At 39.9% G+C, this 23,997-nt stretch overlaps 2 protein-coding genes across 4 annotated transcripts in view; one reads left to right on the forward strand and one right to left on the reverse strand.

Annotated features, from left to right (window-relative positions):
• Nucleotides 1-23,997, forward strand: part of IQGAP2 (IQ motif containing GTPase activating protein 2) — a 286,377-nt gene that overhangs the window by 191,114 nt on the left and 71,266 nt on the right. For all 3 annotated transcript variants that reach the window (XM_060295905.1, XM_030846123.2, XM_060295906.1), the window contains exons 12-14: nt 1,819-1,943; nt 9,153-9,316; nt 23,234-23,324. In XM_060295905.1, coding sequence (XP_060151888.1) covers nt 1,819-1,943; nt 9,153-9,316; nt 23,234-23,324 — 380 coding nt within the window. The remainder of the gene's footprint in view (nt 1-1,818; nt 1,944-9,152; nt 9,317-23,233; nt 23,325-23,997) is intronic.
• Nucleotides 12,376-19,759, reverse strand: F2RL2 (coagulation factor II thrombin receptor like 2). Its single transcript, XM_030846134.3, has 2 exons — nt 19,611-19,759; nt 12,376-14,907 (listed from the first exon to the last, which is right to left on the reverse strand). Exons 1-2 carry the CDS (start codon nt 19,681-19,683, stop codon nt 13,835-13,837), a joined length of 1,146 nt encoding a protein of 381 aa, XP_030701994.1. The 5' UTR covers nt 19,684-19,759; the 3' UTR covers nt 12,376-13,834.

Here is a 23,997-nt window from a genome sequence, read left to right on the forward strand (position 1 = left end):
TATTTAGTATATATTGCTACTAGTAAGTATAGAAGAGTATTTTCTTAGGTTTATAACTCTTGATAAGATGAAAATCTCACACAGGACACTGAAACAATTTCAAGCCTGTGTTTGGTGATGCCTTGTTCAGGCACAGAGAATGAATCATCTCCCCCACTTCCCATTCTGAATGATGTTTTTCTCTCCCAAGCTATACTCAGTAGAAGACACCTCAGTGTCTTGTACTTGGAGCAGGCATAACTTTGAGAAAATCTGTCGCAGTAAGAAAACAATTATAGACTCAATGTGATCTTACTTCTTGGAACCTCTGCTGTTAGCAAATCCGTAGGGTCTATTCAGAAGTCATACTGCAGAGTGACTTAAAAAGCTGAGTTGCTTTTTAAGTTTAAAGAGAGGATTGCTCTTTATTTCCCTGGTATAAAGATGCACAGGCAAATTAAACTATTGAGTTTCTATACTTCGGGCTGGAATAGCTCACTCATGTTAGCTTATGGTTGTAACATTGGTTCTGTAGTGGGGTTTTTTGTTTTGTTTTGTTTTTAATTTATTTTATTTTTGGCTGTGTTGGGTCTTCGTTGCTGCACGTGGGCTTTCTCTAGTTGCGGCGAGAGGGGGCTACTCTTCGTTGCGGTACGCAGGCTTCTCATTGCGGTGGCTTCTCTTGTTGCGGAGCACAGGCTCTAGGCACATGAGCTTCAGTAGTTGTGGCACGCGGGCTCAGTAGTTGTGGCTCACAGGCTCTAGAGCGCAGGCTCAGTAGTTGTGACGCACGGGCTTAGTTGCTCTGTGGCATGTGGGATCTTCCCGGACCAGGGCTCGAACCCGCGTCCCCTGCACTGGAAGGCGGATTCTTAACCACTGTGCCACCAGGGAAGTCCGGTTCTATAGTTTTTAAATGGGGAAATTGATGATTGAAAAATGAAAGTTTCTTAGTAATATGTCAAGGTGGATCATCTTTTTTTCCTAAAATTTCTCAAGACAGGAAAAATAATCAGAGTGTTGGCCAAACTATTTTCCAGAGGGCTGCACAGAGTGAGGAGGGTCAGGGATCAGAATGAGGGGAGAGAATGTAATGGCGGTGAGTAGACCCAGGAGAGAGGTGGTGAGGGGCTGCTGAAGCCTGAGGAACGGGCAGGTGAAGAGGAAACTAGGATGTTCTGGGTCAACTGAGGCACCACCTCTTCAAGAAAACAGGCAGTGAAGATGTGTGTTATTCAGCAAAGTTTCTGGAACAGTATTTGCTTTTTATTTGATTTGTCACTGGAAGTATTAGGCCACAAGGTAACCCAGCTGTGTTAGGGTTACAGTTAAAAAAAAAAAAAAGGCCTCTCAAGGCTTGGATTTGGGGAATGAACAAGAAAAAAAAAAAAGGGACCCTTGATGGAAAGCTTAGGAACCGTGGTAATTCCGAATTTTATCCCATAATACTCATCTGGAGACTAAGCAGAACTAAGACATACAAAGGGAAAAAAAAATAGTTACTAAAAAAAAGCAAGTAATTTCACAGAGTTAAGAACGTTGAGGTTTTTTTGCTTGAGTTAAGTGCAAGATTGGAATTTGAGGAACTTTCATTAAAAAGCATTGTTACCTAAAAGTATTTTTAAGGGAAAAAAAACACCTTTAGTCTAAGTGAGCTTGGTGTATGTTGGCAAAGCTGCACAAGACGATTTTACTTGCCTTTATCCTGTTGGTCTAACCTCATAACATCACATTGAGCCACATGTGTCAAACTTAAGATGCGTGTCCAATTTAAGATGCATAACATGAACAAAGAATGAACGTCTCTGATCAGTATCATGCTTGTTTTCTCTTCTACAGTTACGCAAATGCACTACTCTCCATTAAACTGGAGGCCTTATCCCAAGGGCAAGATAGCTTAAGCTGGAATGAAATTCAGAATTGTATTGATATGGTTAATATTGAAATTCAAGAAGAAAATGACCGTAAGTATGGAACAGTATCCTTCTCTAATTATAGTGGGAGAATAAGGTAGCTGGACAAAACGGTCCTCTACATCAGGGCTGCCCTAGAGCCCTATGAGAACACTCTCCCCTAACAAGTTTGTATGTATTTATATGTAAATGTTATTTTTGTACTACTGTCCCAACATATTATAAACATTACAAAGCAAACATAAGACATAAAATGATAGAATAAAAGTACATAAATACAAGTCCTAATATCTTTCTATTTATTGGTACTTGAAAGATGACTGCTGTAAATAACTCAGCTTTTTAAGCAAGCACTCAACTTTATTTTGACCTTTCATGTACGTGGGTGTTTTTCTGAAATATGGCACATGTTCCTGCCCTAAGAAGAAATTGCAACACAGTCTAACTGTTGTTTTATGATCTCAAATCTTGGTGAATTGCTGTGTTTCTAGAACTTAGGAGCTCTGAGCATGAAAGTGGACAGTCCAAGAAGAGGTGCGCTGAGACATGCTTTCGTGAATATCAGCTTGCTTCCCTGTCCTGCCTCTTACAAAAACTGAGTGACGAATGGGGAGCTCTGTAATTTAGGCAATGAGTATAATTGCTGCTTTGTGACCACACGACTTTCTGCTGCCTCTCTGCGTTTTCTTTCAGTGAGGCGTTTGGGGATCCCTGCCTCAGATGGCTGACACATCACCCACTTGCCTCTTTTCTGGCATTAGCTTGGGAGCTGGTAGTTCTTGGCAGATGTTAGTTACGAGGGAAGCACTAATTTAAGCAGATGTTCAACATCATCAGTGGGGGCGGCGTGGGGGACGACCCTGGCGTGTGTGTCCGCTTACAAAGCTCAGGTCCCCAGCTTCCTGCCGTCCTGCCTCCTCCTTGATCCTCCCCAGCTCCACACTCTCAGTCTCCAGCGATGGTTTGGGTGCTTTGGCTATGCCACTCAGGGGTTGGCAAAACACAAAATCATGTTCCACCTTTGTTTTCTGACCTTTCCCTTATTCTTTGGGACAACATGCACAATCCAGGTTTGCTTTGGTGATTTATGTATGTCCTGCTTATACAGGTGAAGGTGCGTTAATTCTCAGTACTGAACAGTACTCGGTACACTTTTACTCTCATTCTTGACATTGACAGAGGGGTACGAGGAAGGACCTGCCATTTTTTGTCCCAGATTATCAGATAGAGCCTTTGCTTTTATCAGGAAAAGAAAAACAGTATCATGTGTATAACTTGGAAAGAAAGTGGTCTTTTGCAGGTGAATATTTTTAAGCAAAAATCTCTTTGGTTTTGTATGGCATTTACCTAGGTAACTGTACTACTAAGTTGTTCTCCATGGGACATTTCACACGGCCATTATCACATTTCTTTTAACCATCTCGGCGTGAAGCATATATGCCATAACCAGAATAGTCATTTTAGAGGCTAATATCTCCTTTCTAGAATTTGGGGGACTTAATATAAAAGATTTAACTTCTCTCTGTTTTGGTTTGTTGTTTTGTCAAAACGGGGTATTTTTGTTGAACGTTCTTGAATTATTGAGTTTGATATCATCTGTTTAGGTAATTGCTTTAACAGCTAAATTAAAATAAATATACCGTTGCGAGTAGGCCCCAATTGCACTCTATAGAAATGAAATCATCTGAAAGAGCTGAGAACTTTTCATGGACATCTTGAAAGTGCGTTACTCTCCCCATCCCACCCCTGCCACACGCTCCAGAATCTTATGTCTGAGTTGTGGCGTGGATGAGGTGTGTAGCTAATGGGAAATGATAAACGCGGAAGGTGAATTGAATGGAGAAGCTGCTAAATGCATTTCCTGAGATTTGGATGCTCTGCTGATTTCTTAATGGAAAGTTTACTTTTCCCAGTCGAGTCTTAGAGGAGTATTATTTTAACCAGGTAACTTAGACAAGGAAGTTTTCTTCCTGTGAAGTTTTGCTTTTTAAATTTGGTAGGTACCATTCTTTGTGAGTTACCTCATCTGCTGTCTCAAATACAACACCTCTGAGGGAATGCCCACTCTGTCCTTGGACTAGAATGTTATAGTATCACATGATGATTTAAATCAGTGGGCCATGAACTGAGGCTCAGCAGTCTTTGCTCAAATGGGATCTTCTCTTTATTTTTAAACAGAGGAAGTGATGCAGATGGACCCAGGGGACTTATGGGAAGGTTTTTCACCTCCTATGAAGTCATTTACTATGACATCACCAGCTTGTGTTCTTAGAAACACACCAAAAACTTAAGCAGCTGATTTCAATCAAGTCAGCTGGAATGCACTCATTCCCAGGTGATTAGCTGCTAGGAACACACATTCTCTTTCTTAGATGTAGTTCTGTAAAGATCGTTTTTGGATGGGATGTTTAAAAGTATTTAGAACAGTTAACCCAAGGAGGTCAACTGACATAAGGGGTCAACTGTCACTTCCAGAGAATGATATAAGTATTCCATGCTCTCCAGTGTATAAATATTACGGGGTGAAATGATAATACCTTGTATGTGGGTAGTACTTAGACTTTCTCAAGTTCTTCCAATGTTTTGAGATAACCTAACTTGCATGTTAGAGAAGTAGTTTTGCTGCTTCTTCCACCATGCTGGAGTATTATAGTCTGAAATAATTTCTAGACATTTTAGATTGTCCCTTTTCTCCTACAGATTTTTTCATTCTTAGCAATGGTCTCTATGGGGTCATTCATTCAGGAGATACTTAGCTAAATATTTTACTTTAATTTGAATGTCAAAATCAAGATACCTCTTAAAAATTTGAAGTATGTATTCTGTTTCATAGCATATCACATTTGTAGAGTGGCTTCTGATTGTTTTTGAAGAAAAAAAACTGACAAAATGAGAGAATGTTTGGCTTTAAGTATGTTTATTTTCTAAGCTTACTTCTCATTAATGTTTAGTTTCTTTATTAATTCTTGTCCATGAGCACTCACTTGGGAAGCGGAAGCCCCCTGTTAGTATGTGAATGTATGTGTGTGTATGTGTACACATGTGTACATATACCCATGAATAATGTACCCATACATACATACACTATAGTATTTTATGACTGGATGATAGTTTATTTTTAAGAATAAGGTAGTATTGAGAAGTGACCTCCAAATAGATCCCTTATACTAGACTTTCAAAAACTTTGCCAACTGCATGGCTTGGCTTCTGTGCTTTTCATTCCTGGACCTCACAGTCTATGTCCTAAGATCCTGTATGTAGTAGAGATAGTAGAAGGTTAAACTGGTGGATATGCTTATTCATCCTTTGGTACATCCATGGATTAGGGTTCCAGATGTAATTTTAGCAGCCCGCATTGGAGAATTTGTGACATTAATTATCCACACTTGAACCTTAAAAATATCCCTAAACATGCATGACTTTGTTAATTTCTATGGAGCCGACCTACACTTGACAGCCACATGTGGCTGTTTTAACTAATCAAAATTAAATAAAATGTAAAATGAAGTTCTTCAGTTCATACTAGCCACATTTTTTTAACATCTTTATTGGAGTATAATTGCTTTACAATAGTGTGTTAGTTTCTGCTTTATAACAAAGTGAATTAGCTATACATATACATATATCCCCATATCTCCTCCCTCTTGTGTCTCCCTCCCACCCTCCCTATCCCACCCCTCTGGGTGGTCACAAAGCACTGAGCTGATCTCCCTGTGCTATGCAGCTGCTTCCCACTAGCTATCTATTTTATATTTGATAGTGTATATATGTCCATGCCACTCTCTCACTTCGTCCCAGCTTACCCTTACCCTTCCCTGTGTCCTCAAGTCCATTCTCTGTCTGCGTTTTTATTCCTGTCCTGCCCCTAGTTTCTTCAGAACCATTTTTTTTATATTCCATATATATGTGTTAGCATACGGTATTTGTTTTTCTCTTTCTGACTTCCTTCACTCTGTGTGACAGACTCTAGGTCCATCCACCTCGCTACAAATAACTCAATTTCATTTCTTTTTATGGCTGAGTAATATTCCATTGTATATATGTGCCACATCTTCTTTATCCATTCATCTGTTGATGGACACTTAGGTTGCTTCCATGTCCTGGCTATTGTAAATAGAGCTGCAGTGAACATGGTGGTACATGACTCTTTTTGAATTATGGTTTTCTCAGGGTATATGCCCAGTAGTGGGATTGCTGGGTCATATGGGAGTTCTATTTTTATTTTTTTAAGGAACCTCCATACTGTTCTCCATAGTGGCTCATACTAGCCACATTTTAAATGCTCATTAGCTGCATGTGGCTACTGGCTACCATATTGGATGGCCCAGAACATTTTCATCATCACAGAACATTCCGCTGGACAGCACTGGACTATACTGACCTTGAAAGTCACTCTGCTAACACTCTAGGGAATTGTTTGGTTTTGAGCTGTCTCTTTGGCATTCTTTACAGTGGTGAAGTAGAGTAAACCAACTAATAGTGTATATCCAAATCTCTTTGCACTTCCGTTTTCTTTTCTGTACATCTCTACATTAAATTCTTCCAGCTCTGCTATTCTATGGTTCCATCATCCAGTACTTTGGCATTATTATGTAAGTGAGGGTTACACTAGAAATGAGCATCTCTGCTGCTACTTGTATGTCAGATTATCTCCCCTTTTTATAACAGCTTTATTGAGATATAATTCATATACCATAAAATTCAAACTTTTATTGTGTTTTTATGGTAGTTTTTTATGTATTTAAAAAATTGTGGAACCATCACTAGTATCTAAATTCAGAATATCTTCATCACCCCGAAAAGAAACTTTATACCTGTTAGCAGTCACTCCCTTTTCCCCCTCCCCCCACCCCCTGGCAACAACTCATCTACTTTTTTCCTATGGATTTTCCGATTCTGGATATTTCATATAAATAGAGTCATGTAATATGGGGCCTTTTGTGTCTGGCTTCTTTCTCTTAGCATAATGTTTTCAAGGTTCATCCATGTTGTATCATGTATCATTATACTTCATATTTCTTTCTAGGTCAAGTAATATTCCATTCTAGGGATATATATTTTGTTTATCCAGTCATCAGTTGATGGATATTTGGGTAGTTTCTACTTTTTAGCTATTATAAATATTGCTTCTATAAAGATTCAAGTATAAGCTTTTGTGTGACTATATGGTTTCAGTTCTCTTTAGTATATACCTAAGAGTGGAACTGCTGGATCACATGGCAGTTGTATGTTTAATATGTTAAAGAACTGCCTGTTTCCCAAGGTGACTACCATTTTCCATTCCCACCAACAACGTATGAGAGTTCCAATTTCACCCCATCTTCACAACACTTGTTATTGTCTTTTTTAATATAGCCATCCTAGTGGTTATGAAGTGGTTATGAAGCGTTGTGATTTGGATTTGCATTTTCCTAATAACTAGTGATTCTGAGCATCTTTTCATGTGCTTATTAGCCATTTGTATATCTTCTTTAAAGAAATACCTGATCAAGTCCTTTACCTGTTTTAAATTTTTTTTCTCTTTCTGTTGTTAAGAGTTCCTTATATAGTTATTATGCTTGTATATCAGGTATATAAGGGGTTTTTTAAATCAGATATCGGACTTGGAAGTATTTCCTCCCATTCTATAGATTGTCTTCACTTGTTCTGAGGGTGTCCTTGGAAACATAAAAGGTTTAATTTTTATTTATTTATTTATTTTATTTAGTTTTGGCTGCATTGGGTCTTTGTTGCTGCATGCGGGCTTTTCTCTAGTTGCAGCGAGCGGGGGCTACTCTTTGTTGTGGTGCCCGGGCTTATGGCTGTGGCTTCTCTTGTTGCGGAGCATGGGCTCTAGGTGCACGGGCTTCAGTAGTTGTGTCGTGCGGGCTCAGTAGTTGTAGCTCACAGGCTCTAGAGCACAGGCTCAGTAGTTGTGGTGCACGGGCTTAGTTGCTTTGTGGCATGTGGGATCTTCCTGGACCAGGGCTCGAACCCATGTCCCCTGCACTGGCAGGCAGATTCTTAACCACTGCACCACCAGAGAAGCCCAAAAGGTTTAATTTTTTTTTGAAGTGTAGTTGATTTACGATATTGTATAAGTTACAGATGTTTAATACAGTGATTCACAATTTTTAAAGGTTATATTCTGTTTGTAGTTACTTTATGAGATTGGCTATATTGCCTATGTTGTACAATATATCCTTATAGCTTATTTTATACATAATAGTTTGTACCTCTTAAAGGTTTAATTTTTACAACATCCCATGTATTCGTTTCTTTCTTTTATTTATGTTTTTGGTGGTCACAGGTAAAAAGTATTGCCGACCACAAAGGTTTACTCTTAAATTTCTTCTAAAAGATTAAAAAGTTATATTTTTTGTGTAGGTTTATGATCCATATTGAGTTACTTTTTGTGTATGATGTGATGTAGGGAGTCCAGCTTTATTCGTATGCAGTGGACATTCAGTTGTCTGTGCCATTTGTTATAAAGACTGTTATTTACCTGTTGCATTGTCTTGGCACCCTTGGTTAAAAATCAATTGACTATACGTGTAAAGGTTTATTTCTGAACTCTAAATTCTATTCCATTAATCTTTAAGTCTGTCTTTATATCAATACCATGCAATATTAACTGTAGCTTTGTAGTAAATTTGAAATTGGGAAGAGTCCTCCAACTCTTTTATTTTTCCAACATTGCATTGGTTATTTCTTGATCCCTTGCATTTCCATGTGAATTTTAGAATCAGCTGGTCAATTTCTGTTTAAAAAAAAAAAGGCAGCTGGAATTTTGATAGGGGTTACACTGACTTTGTACATCAGTTTGAGGAGTACTGCCATCTTATTAATATTAAGTCTTTTGATCCATGAACATGGGATGATTTTTCCCTTTATTTAGGTCTTTTTTTCCAATGGTGTTTCATAATTTTCAGTGTCTGTGTCTCATCCTTGTTTTATTAAATTTATTCCTAAGTGTTTATTCTTTTTGTAATTGTAATGTATTTGTAATTGGAGTCTATTACAGAATTTTTCCTTAACTTCATTTTCAGATTGCACATTGCAACTATAGAAAGATACAATTCACTTCTGTACATTGACCTACTATGTAAGCCTTAGCTGTACTTGTTTATTAGCTCTTGCAGTTTGTGTGTGTGTGTGTGTGTGTGTGTGTGTGTGTGGTTCCTTCAGCCCCCGTTTCTAACTCAATCTTTGCTACAGGTGATTGGAGAAAACTTATAATGTACTATGACTTAAAAGGAAACTTTTTCCTTTATTTTCTAGGAGTTGTAGCTGTAGGATACATCAATGAAGCCATTGATGAAAGGGATCCTTTGAAAACCTTAGGTAGTCTGCTGCTACCCACTGCTAGGATTAAAGATGTGGACCCAGACTCTGCCCAGCACTACCAGGATGTTTTATACCAGGCTAAAACACAGAAATTCATGGTAAGTCTTAGTAGGTGTGTTTCTTTTAAATTTACAGACCAGGTTGGGGACAGAGGGGCAAGAGGGAGGATTTTTTTTACCCATTTTTCCTAAAGCTCATAATTTGCTTATCTATGTATGGATCAGATTACAAGTTAATAGGGCTGTTATTTTCCTGGTGTCAAACATGAGGGGGAAACTAGCTCCAGAGCTGCTGACTGCTTCTACTCTTTCACTAAAAATGCACTTGTGGGTGAGTTCTTGTTCACAGTCCAAGTTATTGGATATTTACTGAGCACACACTGTATTCATGGTGCAGTATATGGCATCTGATAGGGGAAAGGGGGATCCGAGGAACACATGATACCATTTGAATGTTCTATCCTTATCCTCAAGATGCTTAGAAAGTTACTAAGATGGTAGGCATTCTCATATAGAATAGTTAAATAGCAGTAGAGGTGGGTATGTGGCCACATGTCAAGATGAGGAATGCCCAGAGTGATTCAGAGATGGTTGGGATTTCTGTGAACTGGAGCCCTAAGGTAGGTTGGTGTGGAGATAGAACAGGAGCTGCTCCTGAAGGGTAAGGAAGAGTTGGTTTGGTGAGTGGGAAGCAGGATAATGCAGGTAGGTAATGGCAGGGCTAGATGGGTACCAGCTGGGTTTGTTCTGGGCACAGGAGGAAACTGACCTGGCCAGGTCCCACTGAAGAGCAGAGGGCTTTATCTGGCGGCAGAGCTTGTACTGTTGTTGTGAGACATCCCCCAGATACTAGCCACTATTGGAAGAACTGAGTGGAGAAGAAGACCTATCACCTGATGCTACCTGGGACGTAACCACTTGTGGCTTGAATGCCAGGCCAGTGACTGGGAGAATGAGACTCAAACCTGACCTCATGTCCCCAGACCCCTGGGGAGGAGAGTGGACCCTGTCAGCAAGGAGGACTGGGCCGCCCCCTGCTGTTTGCCCTGATGTAGCTGTGGCTGTAGCACGTGACACAGCATTGAAAGCTAAAGGTATTAGCTTTGGAGACAGGCACCATTCAAACCTTGGCTTTGCCACAAATTAGGTAGAGATTTTAGTCAAGTCACCAGAAGTCTCTGTGCTTCAGTTTTCGCATGTGTAAAATGAGAACAATAGTACCTACCTTATAGGATTACGGTGAGGCTTAAATGATTACATAATATAATAAATGAGTAATATATATTTATATTTTTACATATTAATATATAATTACATTGATTATAGTGTGTGTATGTATAAGTGTAGAGCATTTGACATGGAGCATGTCACCCCAAAAAAAGTGCTGAAACAATGTAGCTAGTATTTTTGTGGGCACTTCTGGCTGCCACACAGGTCAGTGGGTGGTGAGTGATGTCTTTGTCACAAGGTCTTTACTCGACACAGGTTTACTTTACTCTGTTCACTAGTTGGGATCTTCTGGGTGAGGATAGAGACAGACCTGGTTTTCTCTCTGCCAACAGCCACATGGGTGTTTGTCGTTAAGGTGAAACTAACTCCACAAACCTTTTATAGGCAAGCAGTGGAGGTCCCCCCCTGAGCATCCCAGTCTAAGGGCTCTAGGTCAAGATGGAATTCCACAGCACCTCTCCAGGGCACTCAGAAGCCTTGCTGGTGTCCATGCTGTGCCTCCTCTCTGTTGGACATCCTTCCTAAATGTGAAAGAAGTTTTTTAATAGTGTAATTAGAACAGGGAATATGAGCGTAGGGATCTGAGTTAGAGCTCAGGCATTAAACCACTTGTGGCCTGTAAAGTTAGGAGCGTGAACTACATTGACAATAACTGAGGGATTAAAAACATTGCAGTAAGCAATGAGTCTGGTTTGGTTAAGTTGCCGCTTTTCAACACACTTCTCTTTCTCTGCCCATTAATTTTGAAACTTTGTTTTCTCAGCCCATTCTCTTTCCCTGGAAAAAAATCTGATTCTGTTATTTGGTGGGGTCTCTATTTGCTTTTTAACCTCTGCTGTTGTGATACCTGGAAATTTTCAGTTGTTTTTATGGGGCTGTTTCTGTGCTTTGCTTTCCAAAGGTCTAGCCTTGGAAAATAATAAAAGAAAATTACATTATTGGTATTGTCAATATAAAGTAAAGCTTGTGCCAAAGTATACAGCCATTAAAAGTCACGATGGATAACATCTTAATAGAATGCTCAGTTTTATCAAAGATTGAGGACAGTGGTGTAAGTTGGTGAGAATTCTTGGTCCTCGTTAACAGTATTTCAAGTATAACCTTGTGTAGGCACCAAATTCCTTCCATCTCTTGAGGGGAAAGGCTGAGTAGTGGGCATGTTGGCATACACTTAAGAGAGAACACACTTTCTGGGTGTATTCACTAGAGGCAGTGAATTGTCAGCTGTGTTTAGTTTTTTTAACATCTTTTTTGGAGTATAATTGCTTTACAATGCTGTGTTAGTTTCTGCTGTATAACAAAGTGAATCAGCCATACATATACGTATATCCCCATATCTCGTCCCTCTTGCATCTCTCTCCCGCCCTCACTATCCCATCCCTCTAGGTGGTCGCAAAGCACCGAGCTGATCTCCCTGTGCTATGTGGCTGTTTCCCACTAGCTATCTATTTTACATTTGGTAGTGTATATATGACCATGCCACTCTCTCACTGCGTCCCAGCTTACCTTTCCCCATCCCCATGTTCTCAAGTCCATTCTCTACATGTGAGCTATTTTTAAATTGAAGGCTTTGCTTTAGAATTTTGGAAGGTACATGACTTATACACCCCCAAAGTTCTCTTTTCCTGCATGCATAATTACTGCATAAAAATTAAGTGTGCTTTTAACAAGTGAATAGTGTTGTATTTTTTCTGTAGGTAAAACTGTCTTACAGTTTATGACTTTGTTTGCAGAAAGTCAGTTTCCTCCATTGAAGTTTTGGGCATCTTGAAACTTACTTGATTAGTTTTTCTTGCTTTGCTTTAGTGTTTATTTTTACTCTTCACATAACCACACAGATACTGTAAATGGCCTTCATGTGCATTTTTGCATTTTTTTAATCTGAGTCCAATGAAATAGGAAACTCTGCACACTCAAAAATAGCCATTTAAAATGTTTTTTTATTGTTTTGATGGGCACTACAAAGTATATGGTCAATGCACATTCCTATTACAGACTTGAAAATTCATCTCACAGTCCTTCATGCCCTTAACCACTGATATTCCACCTCTGTCTAATATCTAAACTAAAGGAAATATAGTCATTTCCCTACAGAAATGTACTGGGCATTTATAACAAAATATCATTTCCCCATTAAAAAATAGGTATAAGGACAAAAATAATGGAGTCATTATTTTAAATTTATAAATGACCTCATGAATATATCCTTAGCTTTCTTTCTTTTTTTTTTTTAAATATAGCCAACCAAAAATGATGTGTCATGTCATATGGAATACCTTGCCTTCTCAGTACAAATTTAATTGGCTTTCATGCTGTTTAGATGCTTTGGGATTTTACCCTTTAATTCATTCAGCCACATGACGTGCAAAGTATGGAGCCTGGCTCCACAGACCCTGGGAAGACGTGGGCCTGGCATTGCTACAAGAAGCTTAAGGAAGAGGACAAGCCCCTTCTCTACTGCACATGGTGCTTAATAAGTGCTTATGGAATTAATATTTGTGTATAAATGAGCCCTATATAAATGCCATAAGAAAAATACAAAATAATGCTTTGAAGGTTCAGGTGAGAAAAATGAACTCTGACTAGAGAGTCAGGCAAGAATTGTCCTTTGAGGACTTTGAAAGATGGGAAGAATTAAGGCAAACACATGAGAAATAGCTTTCCGGTTAGTGGCAGGGGCAAAATGAGAAGTCTGGATCACAGCAAAGCAAGAAGCTTGGCCTATATCACATGCCAGGGTTTTTGGGAAATAAAATTAGTGTTAGCGTGAATGCTAAGCTAAAGATTTATAATTCCAAAGCAGTGAATAGTCAATGGAGGTTTCTGAACTGGGGGTTTTGAGTGATGTATTCAAACTGGTATTTGAGGAAGATTAATCTGGCAGTGGGCTGAGAAGTGGAGGGTAGGCTGGCAGTGATGAATGGTTAGAAAGCAAAGGTGCGGCTAGGATAACGGACCCTACTGAGAGACATTACACACATAGAATCAGATGATGAGGCAGCCACCAGCATGAGAGCTGAAGGAGGCAGAAGAATTACAAATGACCCCAGACACTAAAACTGAGATCTTAGCTCCCCCCATGCTGCACCCTTGCCCCCTGTTCCGTCCACCTCCTCCAGATCATCTAGAATAGAACCTCTTAGAAGTAGGGAAGATGGAGATTTAAAGAACTTGAAGTACCAGTCAGGCAGGTGGAGATATCTTTTCTCCTGAATTTTCATTCTTAAAATACTGATAGGTTCTTTTTTAAGTCACTGTTTATGTAATGTTTTATTTTGAAACACCATTTCCTAGGGGCTCACAAATGGAGCTAGAGAATAGAGGTCCTTGCAGTATACATATGTTATCCCAAGAGTGTATGTCTTCACACATAGCTTTCCTTGTTCTCTAAGATGATTTCACCATTGTAAGGTAAGCCGTGGAGTGATTCGTGATTTTTGACATGAGAAAATAAAGGAATGGATCTAGGCAACTATTCAAGCTACCAAGGCACAAAGCTATGAGATAGATGAAGTATAAGCCATCGGCGTTGTTGTAGTAGTAGTTTGCGTGGTGAATAATGAGTAAGATGTTGCTTGGAGCAAAGCAAATGGTAAAAACCACAAGAATGAGGAGACTCGCCTTAACATACCACAGCCACCTACGATCTTTTGCATTAAGCGTCCAAATGATGGCTGTGTAGCAGTAGATAATGACCAAAAATGGAATTAAGAATCCAAAGAATGCCAAGGAGATGAAGTAGTAGAGTTGGAAGGGAGACGAGGACTCGCATGTGTTGTGGACATCATGGCAGGTGGTGATGTCCTGCTGGACAAGATAGTACTCCTGCTTCAGAATGAAAAATGGCAGCATATATAAGAAAACCGTTGTCCACACCAATCCACACGTTAGCAAGGCATAGGTGCGCTTGGGCAGCCCCCGGTAAGTGAACGGATGGACAATGGCCAGGTAGCGGTTGATACTGATGCAGGCGAGGAGCAGAATGGAACAGTACATGTTGCCATAGAAGATGACTGTGGTGGCCCGGCACATGACCTCTCCAAATACCCAGTTGTTCCCGTTGAGATGGTATGCTATTCTAAAGGGCAGTGTAACGCAAAGAAGAAAGTCTGCAACGGCCAGGTTGGCATAGAAGACGTTCATACGGATGGATCTGGTCCTGAAGAAGAGCATCCACAGGGTCACCACGTTGGCTGGCACACCTACTACAAACACCAGGATGTAGATGGCGGGTATCAGTCTGGTACTTAAAGAGCTGCTCAGGTACCTCCTGGTAGCATTATTCACATGGAGACTTGAAACACTTTCTTCAGGGCACTTAATTTTTACAGTTGTGGTGGTTCCTGTCCAGCCTTCTATGGCAGAAAGGGGGAACTCTTCAAAAGAATTCAGGGGAGCGCCACGGAAGGTCTTAATAGGTAAGGTTGGCTTTGCCAAGTTGTCTGCATCACATTCCGTGCCTTTAATTGAAAAGAAGTATTAATATATGATTTGTTGATGAGTCATATCTATGGTTCAGGAGACAATAAAACTAGATGTCTTATGCTACATAATTTCTGTAATGGTAGAATTTAGGGTCATTTTTATTTTTAAAAATCATTATAGGTGAGGTAATCAACAGGAATGCATTTAATGTATTATCATATGCCCCAGCAGCATGCTAACCCATGCAGGAACCCAAACTAGACGACAACTCCTTGTATGTAAGGAGTTTGTAATATTGATACTATAAGAGGAAACAAAAATAGCACATCAGACCATTGTAGGCTAACGTCATATTGATTATAAACTGTATAGACTGTATAGATTATAAACTCCTCAGGCGAGAGTTAATAGATTTAGATGTTTGAGCAAAATGTCAAGGAAAAGATGAACATGAGCAAAGATGAGCAAGGTTCATAAAGAGGTGGAATTTAATAGAAGAATAAGATTCTGGTAGGTGATGAATGGGCAAAGGCATTGTGTAGGCTGACATGGGGTCTGGAAATATCAGATGAGTTGATTCAACAAATGTTTATTGCATATTTATATGCCAGTGATATACCCAGTTTTAAATCAACGCCATCCCTGTCTTCAACTCTCAGACTAATGGAGAAGATGCGCAAAAACACATTCTTATGCAAATAAGGTACATCTGACAGATGAAGTTGAAAGAGTAGGTTACAGCCAAATCTCTGAAGGGCCCGTAAACTGTACGAAGAAATCATGTGCCCATTCACAGATGCTGGAGTCGTACACGGACAAAATGATGAACAGAGGAATGGCCGTTGAGGTAGGCAGCATGATGGCCCCCCAAAGTTTCCATCTGCTAATGCCTAGAACCTGTAAATATGTTACCTTCTATGGCAAAAGGGCCTTTTGCAGATGTGCTTCAGGGTCTTGAGATGGAATGAGTATCCTGGATCGGTCAGTGGGCCAAATGTAATCATAAGACTCCTTATAAGAGGAGGAGGAAAAGGGTCAAAGTTGGAGATACTGGAAAATGCTATGCTGCCGGCTTTGAAAGTCGAAGAAGGAACCACGAGCCAAAGAATGCACATGCTTCTAGGGGCCGCCCAGAGCAGGAAAACAGATTCTCCCCTGGAACCGCCTTGCTGACACCTCGATGTTAGGACCTGTGACCTTCAGAAATACAAAAAATCTGTGTTTTAAGCCACTAAGGTAGTGGTAATTTGTTACAGCAGCAATAGGAAACGAATATAATCATGATTTGATTCGTGTTTAAGGTGACTTTGATGACAGCGTAGAGAACAGGCTAAAAAGGTAAGAAATTAGAGGCAAGGGGGTCTGATTTGGAGGCTACTGTAGTCATTTCAAACTCAAGTTGGTGGGTTACGGAGCTAGAGCAATGGCACTGGAGAGGTAAAGATGAACACGTGAGACTGTAACAGAGGCTCAGGGGGACTTGCCTCTGACTGGCTCTGGAAGCGGCGCAGGAGAAGCAGGAAGCAAAAGTGACTGGGAGGTTTGTACTCTGGAGGTCTTGGAGGAGAGGCGGATGGAGCATGGGACGGGGCAGGGGGACTGAGGGTGCCACGCAGGGAGAAGCTAAGATCTTAGTTTTGAGTATTCCTGAGTGTGAATTGCTGGTGCAATATTAGAATGTAAAATGTCCCATGACAGGTTAGAAGACTTAAATGTGGAGTCCAAAATCTCAGGAGCCCAAATGAGAGTTATGGGTTTTTTAGTCTGCGTGGAGACCATACTTTGCTTTAGTGCTTGAATGCCCTAGGGAGAGATGTGAAAAGAAAGAAGCCAACGGCAGACTTGAGCGGAAATGCCAGATTTTAAGGGGAAAGGAGACGAAGGAAGAAAAATCAGAAGAGGAAATTGATAAAATGATCCCAGAAGTTGGAAATGAGAAAAAAGAAAAAGAGGATAGAAACAAATTACATACTATAAATATTTGGCTTTTAGTGGCATGTTGATACTAATAATCGTAATTCATGAAAGAGCAATTTCAAAGACAAAATAAACCTTAACACTCAAACCTGCTTTTCACTGTGTAGTTTTCTGTAAGTTAATCCTTGACATGTAGAGAAAGTAGATTCTCTCACATTTCTAATGTTACCTTAAGATGAGCTTTTATGCTGAATATAAACCTAATACTTATATCGATTTAAAATGCCATTGCTCTGCCAGTTACCTCTTTTTTTTTTTTTTTTTTTTTTTTTGCGGTAAGCGGGCCTCTCACTGTTGTGGCCTCTCCCGTTGCGGAGCACAGGCTCCGGATGCACAGGCTCAGCGGCCATGGCTCACGGGCCCAGCTGCTCCGCGGCATGTGGGATCTTCCCAGACCGGGGCACGAACCCGTGTCCCCTGCATTGGCAGGCAGACTCTCAACCACTGCGCCACCAGGGAAGCCCCTGCCAGTTACCTCTTTTCACATGAGCTCTGAATTCCTACATGTTGAATCCTTGAGGTTAGTATTTAGTAACCTGGCTGTCATTCAAAGCCAGTTTCTCTTCCTGATTTAATCTCTACCAGTTCACCCCCGGGTGAAATTGAAGCCTCCCTCAGAACCTGGAGATTGCACGAACTGAATCCGGGGTGTAACGCAGAGGGAGAGTGTTGCTGAACAAGCAACAGGTGTTCTTGTTCAGGTGTTCAGGTGTTCAGGTGTCCTTAAGGGAAGAAAGATTAGAGAAAAGGAAAGAGAACTCGGGGAAGTGGCATTCTTCTGTGCCAGTGTGTAGATGTGGACTTAGAAGGCATGTTGTGTGACACCTGAGCACAGCCACTCAAATCCTGCTGCTTAGGGCTTCCCTGGTGGCGCAGTGATTGAGAGTCCGCCTGCCGATGCAGGGGACACGGGTTCGTGCCCCGGTCCGGGAAGATCCCACATGCCGCAGAGCGGCTGGGCCCGTGAGCCATGGCCGCTGAGCCTGCGTGTCCGGAGCCTGTGCTCCGCAACGGGAGAGGTCACAAGAGGCCCGCATACCGCAAAAAAAACAAACAAAAAAATTCCTGCTGCTTACTTTGGCATTTTGGAAAATTCTTGCATCTGACATCACCCAAAGACAAGTGCCTTTCCAGACAGGCACAAAGCTGAAAATTGTGGGCTGAAAAACATGCTATACGAGTTATGTCCCTTCAAGATCTGAGAAGAGAGCTGCTGAAACCATAGTGTTTGTCACTTTTCAGAAAATTCCAGTGATTGAGCAAGACATCATGCCTGAAAACATGCTAAACAGTGACTCTGTGAACAAGCCTTGATTCCATTTCCTTGAGAATTCTGGCTCTTTTATTCCTTAGGGCCTAGTTTTCCTTAAGAAATAGTACTTGTTAAGTTACATATATATTTTGTAATTTGTTTGAGTTTTTTATACAGGTTTATTTGGCATGATGTTTCTGAAATGTTTTTCAACCTGAGAAAAGGCCTTGGAGAGGGACTGATCCCCAAAGGGAATAGATGTCAGCCACTAAATAACGGGGTCTTCCTTCACATTTCTCCCCAACCCCTACTGACGAAAGCAAATTCACTGCCTTTCACTTTGTCACCTTTTCTTAAAAATAATTTTTTAAACTGAAGTATAGTTAATTTACAGTGTTGTGTTAGTTTCAAGTATACAGCAAAGTGATTGTTTTATATACATAAAATATATTTTTATATATATTCTCTTTCAGATTCTTTTCCATTATAGGTTGTTATAAGATACTGAGTATAGTTCCCCATGCTATACAGTAGGTCCTTGTTGTTTACCTATATTATATATAGGAGTGTGTATATGTTAATCCCAAACTCCTAATTTATCTCCCCCACTCCCCCGCTATCTCATTACTTTGACATCTTTTAAATTCCCCCCTTTTCACGTCCACCAAACCCCACCAGCAACTTGAAGGAACCACCTCCCCAAACCTCTTTTCTTTTGCTCTTCTGCTTCATTTTGGTTCATCCACTCACAGAGCACTCACTCATCTGTAAATCTCAAACGAGCTACTGCTCTCTACTGGTTCTCTCAGCACCGTCCTTCAGCCACCTCAGTGATTCCAACTGTCAGTGTAAGCAGCATTCCTTTATAGAGCCTTGGTTTTTAAAATTTTTATCCCACCACCCCCCCCCGCCATTGTCACTTCTTCCCTTCAGCTTTCCTGTTCCTAAAACGTTGGCTGGGGTAGGACCCCAACAGTAAGGGGGTTGTGGATATCCCTATCCCAAATCGATTACTTTTAGAGCAAGCAGGAGGTTACAGGCTAACATTGTATTGAGTGAAACAGGAAACACGTATTTCTTTGGGGAAACACAAATTCATTAGCATAACTGATTACTGAAAGCAGACCACTCCGTCTATCAGGGAGTATTCTTGTTTCCAGGAGGTATAAACATAGGATTTTTTAAATCTCTTAAAAAAAAGTTATCTTTGCCAAATCAGAGGAAATTCTTAGAAAATCAAAAACTTTTAAAGAAAACTGATTCTTGACTTAATTGTAGAGATCTAACATCTTGACTATGCCACAAAATTTTAAATATCAGCGGAGAACACTTAGTCTTTGACAAGTTTGGAATAGTGAACAGACTACATCTCTTCAAGTCCATAATTCCACGTTTTAATAACTAAGATTTGGGGGTGCAATTTGTGTGAAATGTAAAAGAGATTAGATTCAGTGGACTCTTGGGACACAAACCAGCATTCCCACTCTACCCCATAAGAAAAGAGCTTACCACTTTGACAGGAGGCAGGTGACAGAAGCAGTGCTCCAACAGCTACAAAGATGACAGCTTTCATCTTGATCATCTGAGCCCCGTTTCTCAAATGTTTAAAATTAGGGAGTATGGTTTCACTTCGGTTCCATGTGTTGGCACCAGTTGGAAACCTGGTTCTCTCTGTAGAAGCGTGCTCTCTTGCAGACAGGAAGCCTGCCAGGGTCCTCTGCAGGGAAAGGGTGTGACAGCACTCATGTTTCAGTATGCATGACTCAGCCTGAGCCTCTGAGCACGTTACGTTATCCCCGGAGAAAGTCACTGAACTCCTCCCTATCCCTCACAGGAGAGAAGCTGTCATTCCCACCCAGTGAATTTATGTGCATTGAAATGAATACCCTTAAGAACAGTCCTTAAAAAAAAAAAAAAAAGAACAGTCCTTGACAAAAGTAAGCTGGAAACAGATGCTGAGCAGCAGTTAGATTTGAATCTGTCCCATATCTCATTTTTACCCAGTTTAAAAATGAAGTTCTAGAGTGTCATTTCTACTTAGTGATTGAGCTGTCAGGAATTATCCTTTCCTTTATCCTTCCAGCTATTTTAAATCTTAATTCTTAAACTCATTACATAATTGTAGGCTAAATGAATCATGGAAAGCAAACTTTTTTTTTTTAAGAAGTTAAAATTGTTTTAAGCTCTTGATTACTTTGAAAATTCTCCTTCAGTGTCACATTAGTCCGAATTTGTCATCAGTGCTTGGCCAAAACTTGGTTTCATTGTGTTTTGTTTTGCCACAGCTAAACATATTCTAAGCCATTCAATAATTCTGTAGGCTCAGATAACTAGGGAACCCCGCCCAAAAATACTGTTTGATTAAACTAAAATCATAATATAACATTAAAACACAGAGGACTCCTTTTATCCCATGGGTATTGGTGAGCATGTTTACAGTAAGCTTTTTTTCTTAACTGTAGTAAAATGTACATAACATAAAATTTACCATCTTAACATTTACGAAGTGTTCAACTTAGTAATGTTAAACACATTCACATAGTTGTTTAACATATAAGCTTTTATGTGTAGTTATGTTCTGCAGGATATAATTTAATATGTAGTTTTAAAAAAAGCTGCATTATAACACATTTTCCTATAATTAACAAAACTTAAATGCTAAGCCAGACAACCCAATAGCCTGTTAACTATAAAAATGAAGTAAGAATCAGAAAATGCAAATTTCACAAGCCTTAAGGTTAAGGAATAAGGTGGGAGAAAATGGATCTGTGTAAACTTTCCCCATCTTGGTTGAACGTTATCACACCAAGAATTTTACAATCAAAAGTCAGTGTTTAATACTTCAACCAAATAATATATGGTAGGACAGACTGAGATAGAATGCTATTTTATTGCAGAAATAATAACCAAAACCCACAAAATATTGAAGAGAAGTTACTTTTTTATTTAAAATTTTCTAGGAATCATTTAAATTCAGGAATTTATTACTTGATTTTCAGATGGCCTACTTTCTGTTGACTTAAGCAGTCTGTAACCCATATGTTGAAACTGGATGTTTAGCTGGAGATAGAGTCACGGCCATCCTGTAAATATCCTATTTCCAGTCTTCTAGTGAGCAGTTGAAAGGGAGACCTTACACTGGTAGGATTCAGTTTTTACTCTTGGTTTTACATTTAATTCTAGCAACCTTTACGTCTGTGGGTCATGATTTAAACTGTTGACTTAAATTCTTTTGATTTGCAAAGTCTCTCTTGGGTTTAGCTTACGAAACTGATACTTTCAGCTTTGAAGTGGGATTGTAACTTCCTTCGCATCTGGGTAAAAGTTTGTACGGTACATCTTCTACACTGATAAGTTATGAAGGAATTTGGTAAATACCCTTCAAAAACAAACGTGAGAAAGACAGAAGTGAACTTGTGTGGAGCTTAGGTTTTAGGCTATACCTTGGGGAGTGGTTGGGTTCTCTTTGGCTTAGAAGCAGAGAAAAAAATACTTTCTATTCCTGTCTCTTCATTCCTCTTCTAGTTTTCAACTTCCCATCTTACTTCTTGTTTGAACCTTCCACATCCATTCTCCCTCAAAATGGAAACTCTTATTAGCTGATGGTTCCCATGTGGCAGATCTAGCTAAAGGTGATTGTGGAAGCAGGAACCAAGCCTTCCTCAATGGTCTTCATTAGTCTGGAGGTTACAGGATGAAATAGCAGATATTTTGTCTCATTTTCAGAGCCCTTTCCACATATGTCATCTCCTGTTAGCCTCTGCGGGAAATAGGGTTGAAGCCTGCCAAAGAAGCTGGTGAATGTTATTTCTCCTTCCTGCCCCCCATCCTTCTTGAGTCCTAAGTGATGGAGCTGGTTCTCCATGGGTCCAATGACCTACCTTCTGTTCATTCACAGTCTTGCTTCAGGCTCTAGTACGTGACACTTACTCCTACAAGTAGGCTAATGCTCCCACTTTTTAAAATGAAATGTCTCATCTTCTCTGAAAATATTTAATTTCTACTGCTAACAAAATTTACTTGTAATCTTAGACAAGTTTATATGAAACGCAGTTGCTGTCTGAAAGTCCCATTTAATTACATTATATCAGCACCACATTTGGAGTAAGAGCATCAGAATCAACCCCAAAGTAAAATCTAGTAAAGATAACTCAATACCTTTTTATTGCTGCTACCACTTCCAAGTAGTTAAGCTATCCTTAACTACTTGGTCTTTTCTCCGCCTGCAACTCAACACTCCTAATATAAATTAATCTCTTCTTGGCTATTTCTAGATTGTGTATCTACAGGTAATATTGCTCTGATCACATTGTATTATAATTATATATTTTTTCTTTTCCATTATGGTTTATTACAGGATATTGAATATAGTTCCCTGTGCTATACAGTAGGACCTTGTTGTTTATCCAATAATTATAATTTTTTGATGCATTTTGCTCTCCTGCTAAACTGTTAGCTCCTTGAAGCCCATCACCATGTTTCTGTTTGGATATTTTTGTTCTTATGTTTGTCCCTGTGTCTGATAAAATTCAAGTATCATTGTTTCCCACAAATTGAAAGTATTTCCATGGCACCCTGGGCCACCTTGGAAACCACAGTTACTGAGTGACTGGGAGAGAGAGTATTTGATTGACTAAGGTAGCCAGAGAAGGCTTTTTTGGAAGAGGTGCCATTTGAATTAAGGCCTGAATGATAAGAAAAAAACAACAGCCATGCAGCTGGGGTAGAATGATGTGATCTGAAGGAGGCTGGTGTGAAAACCTGAAACAGTGAGTAGAGAAGAGTGAGGTAAAGCCAGAGGGGTCGGCAGGGCCAGATCATCAGATCCCCACAGTTCATGGGAAGGGAGTGTTGTTTCCTTCAAACTGCTGGGAAAACCTTCTAAAGGAGTTTAAATAGAGGAACGGCGTGATGATCCGTCCCTTTTGGAGAGATCATCTGCGTGGAGAAGGTTGAACTGGTCCAATGGGGAGTCTGTTTCATCAGTAGCTTGTACAGTTTGTGGCTGTGCTGGGTAGTTGCTAAGTAAGAGTTTGTGGAGATTTTAATAAAGTGGCTCCTAAAAAGCCGTGATTAATTCTGTTTCATCGTCATTCACTGTTCTCTCTTTTATTCTCTGCCCATATTCTCAGGACCCTCAAAGTGCTTCTAAAATTCTTTGGCTGGATGACATACAGCATGCGGTCAATGAGGCCAACAAGGACGTGGACAAAGCAAAGCACTGTAAGCCCTCACCTCCTTCTGCTGGCCAGACTGGCCTTCCTTGCGTCTGGTTATGCCCCTCAATTTTTATTTTAATTCCTAATTTTTTTTAAAGTAGACCATTTTTAATTTCTGAAAAGATATGGACTCTCTTACCAATTTTCATTCTTGAATGCATATTTATACAAAAATAAGATTGGTCGGTTGCACTGTTCTTAGCGGTTAGGTACGATCTCCAGCAAAATCTGAGATTGTTGCTGAACAAAATCCAGAAAGCAAAAAATAATTTCTCAGCTCTTAAATTTGTAGTGTAATCAAGTCCTTTTTTTATCTTGATCCTTAGAAAACTAGGCTGTTTCTGCTTATTAAATGCCTTCCATTGCAGTAGTCAGGGTTTTCCAAAAACAGAGCAACATATATTTTTTTTTCTGTAGAAAAAACAGACTTATGTATATATTCTGTTTCTCTGGAAAGTATATAGTATGTGTACTATCTACCTGTCTATACACACACATATATATATAGAAAGAAAGAGGGAGATTTATTTTAAGAAATAGTCTCATGCAATTGTGGAGAGGCTGGCAAGTCCAAAATCTGTAGGTCAGACTGGCAGAGGCCAGGGGACAGCACTTAATTGCCAAAGACAAGTGGGTGTGGTTATTATAATGGACAGCCGAGTCGAAGCAGGAATTAG

Source organism: Globicephala melas, chromosome 3 (assembly GCF_963455315.2).
Source record: "Globicephala melas chromosome 3, mGloMel1.2, whole genome shotgun sequence".
Taxonomy (NCBI): Eukaryota; Metazoa; Chordata; class Mammalia; order Artiodactyla; family Delphinidae; genus Globicephala; species Globicephala melas.

Coding starts and splice junctions, on each gene's coding strand:
- F2RL2 (XM_030846134.3), bottom strand. CDS start 19,683: ATGATCAAGATGAAAGCTGTCATCTTTGTAGCTGTTGGAGCACTGCTT. Junction 14,908..19,610: donor ACCTGCCTCCTGTCAAAGTG/GTAAGCTCTTTT, acceptor TTTCAATTAAAG/GCACGGAATGTGATGCAGAC.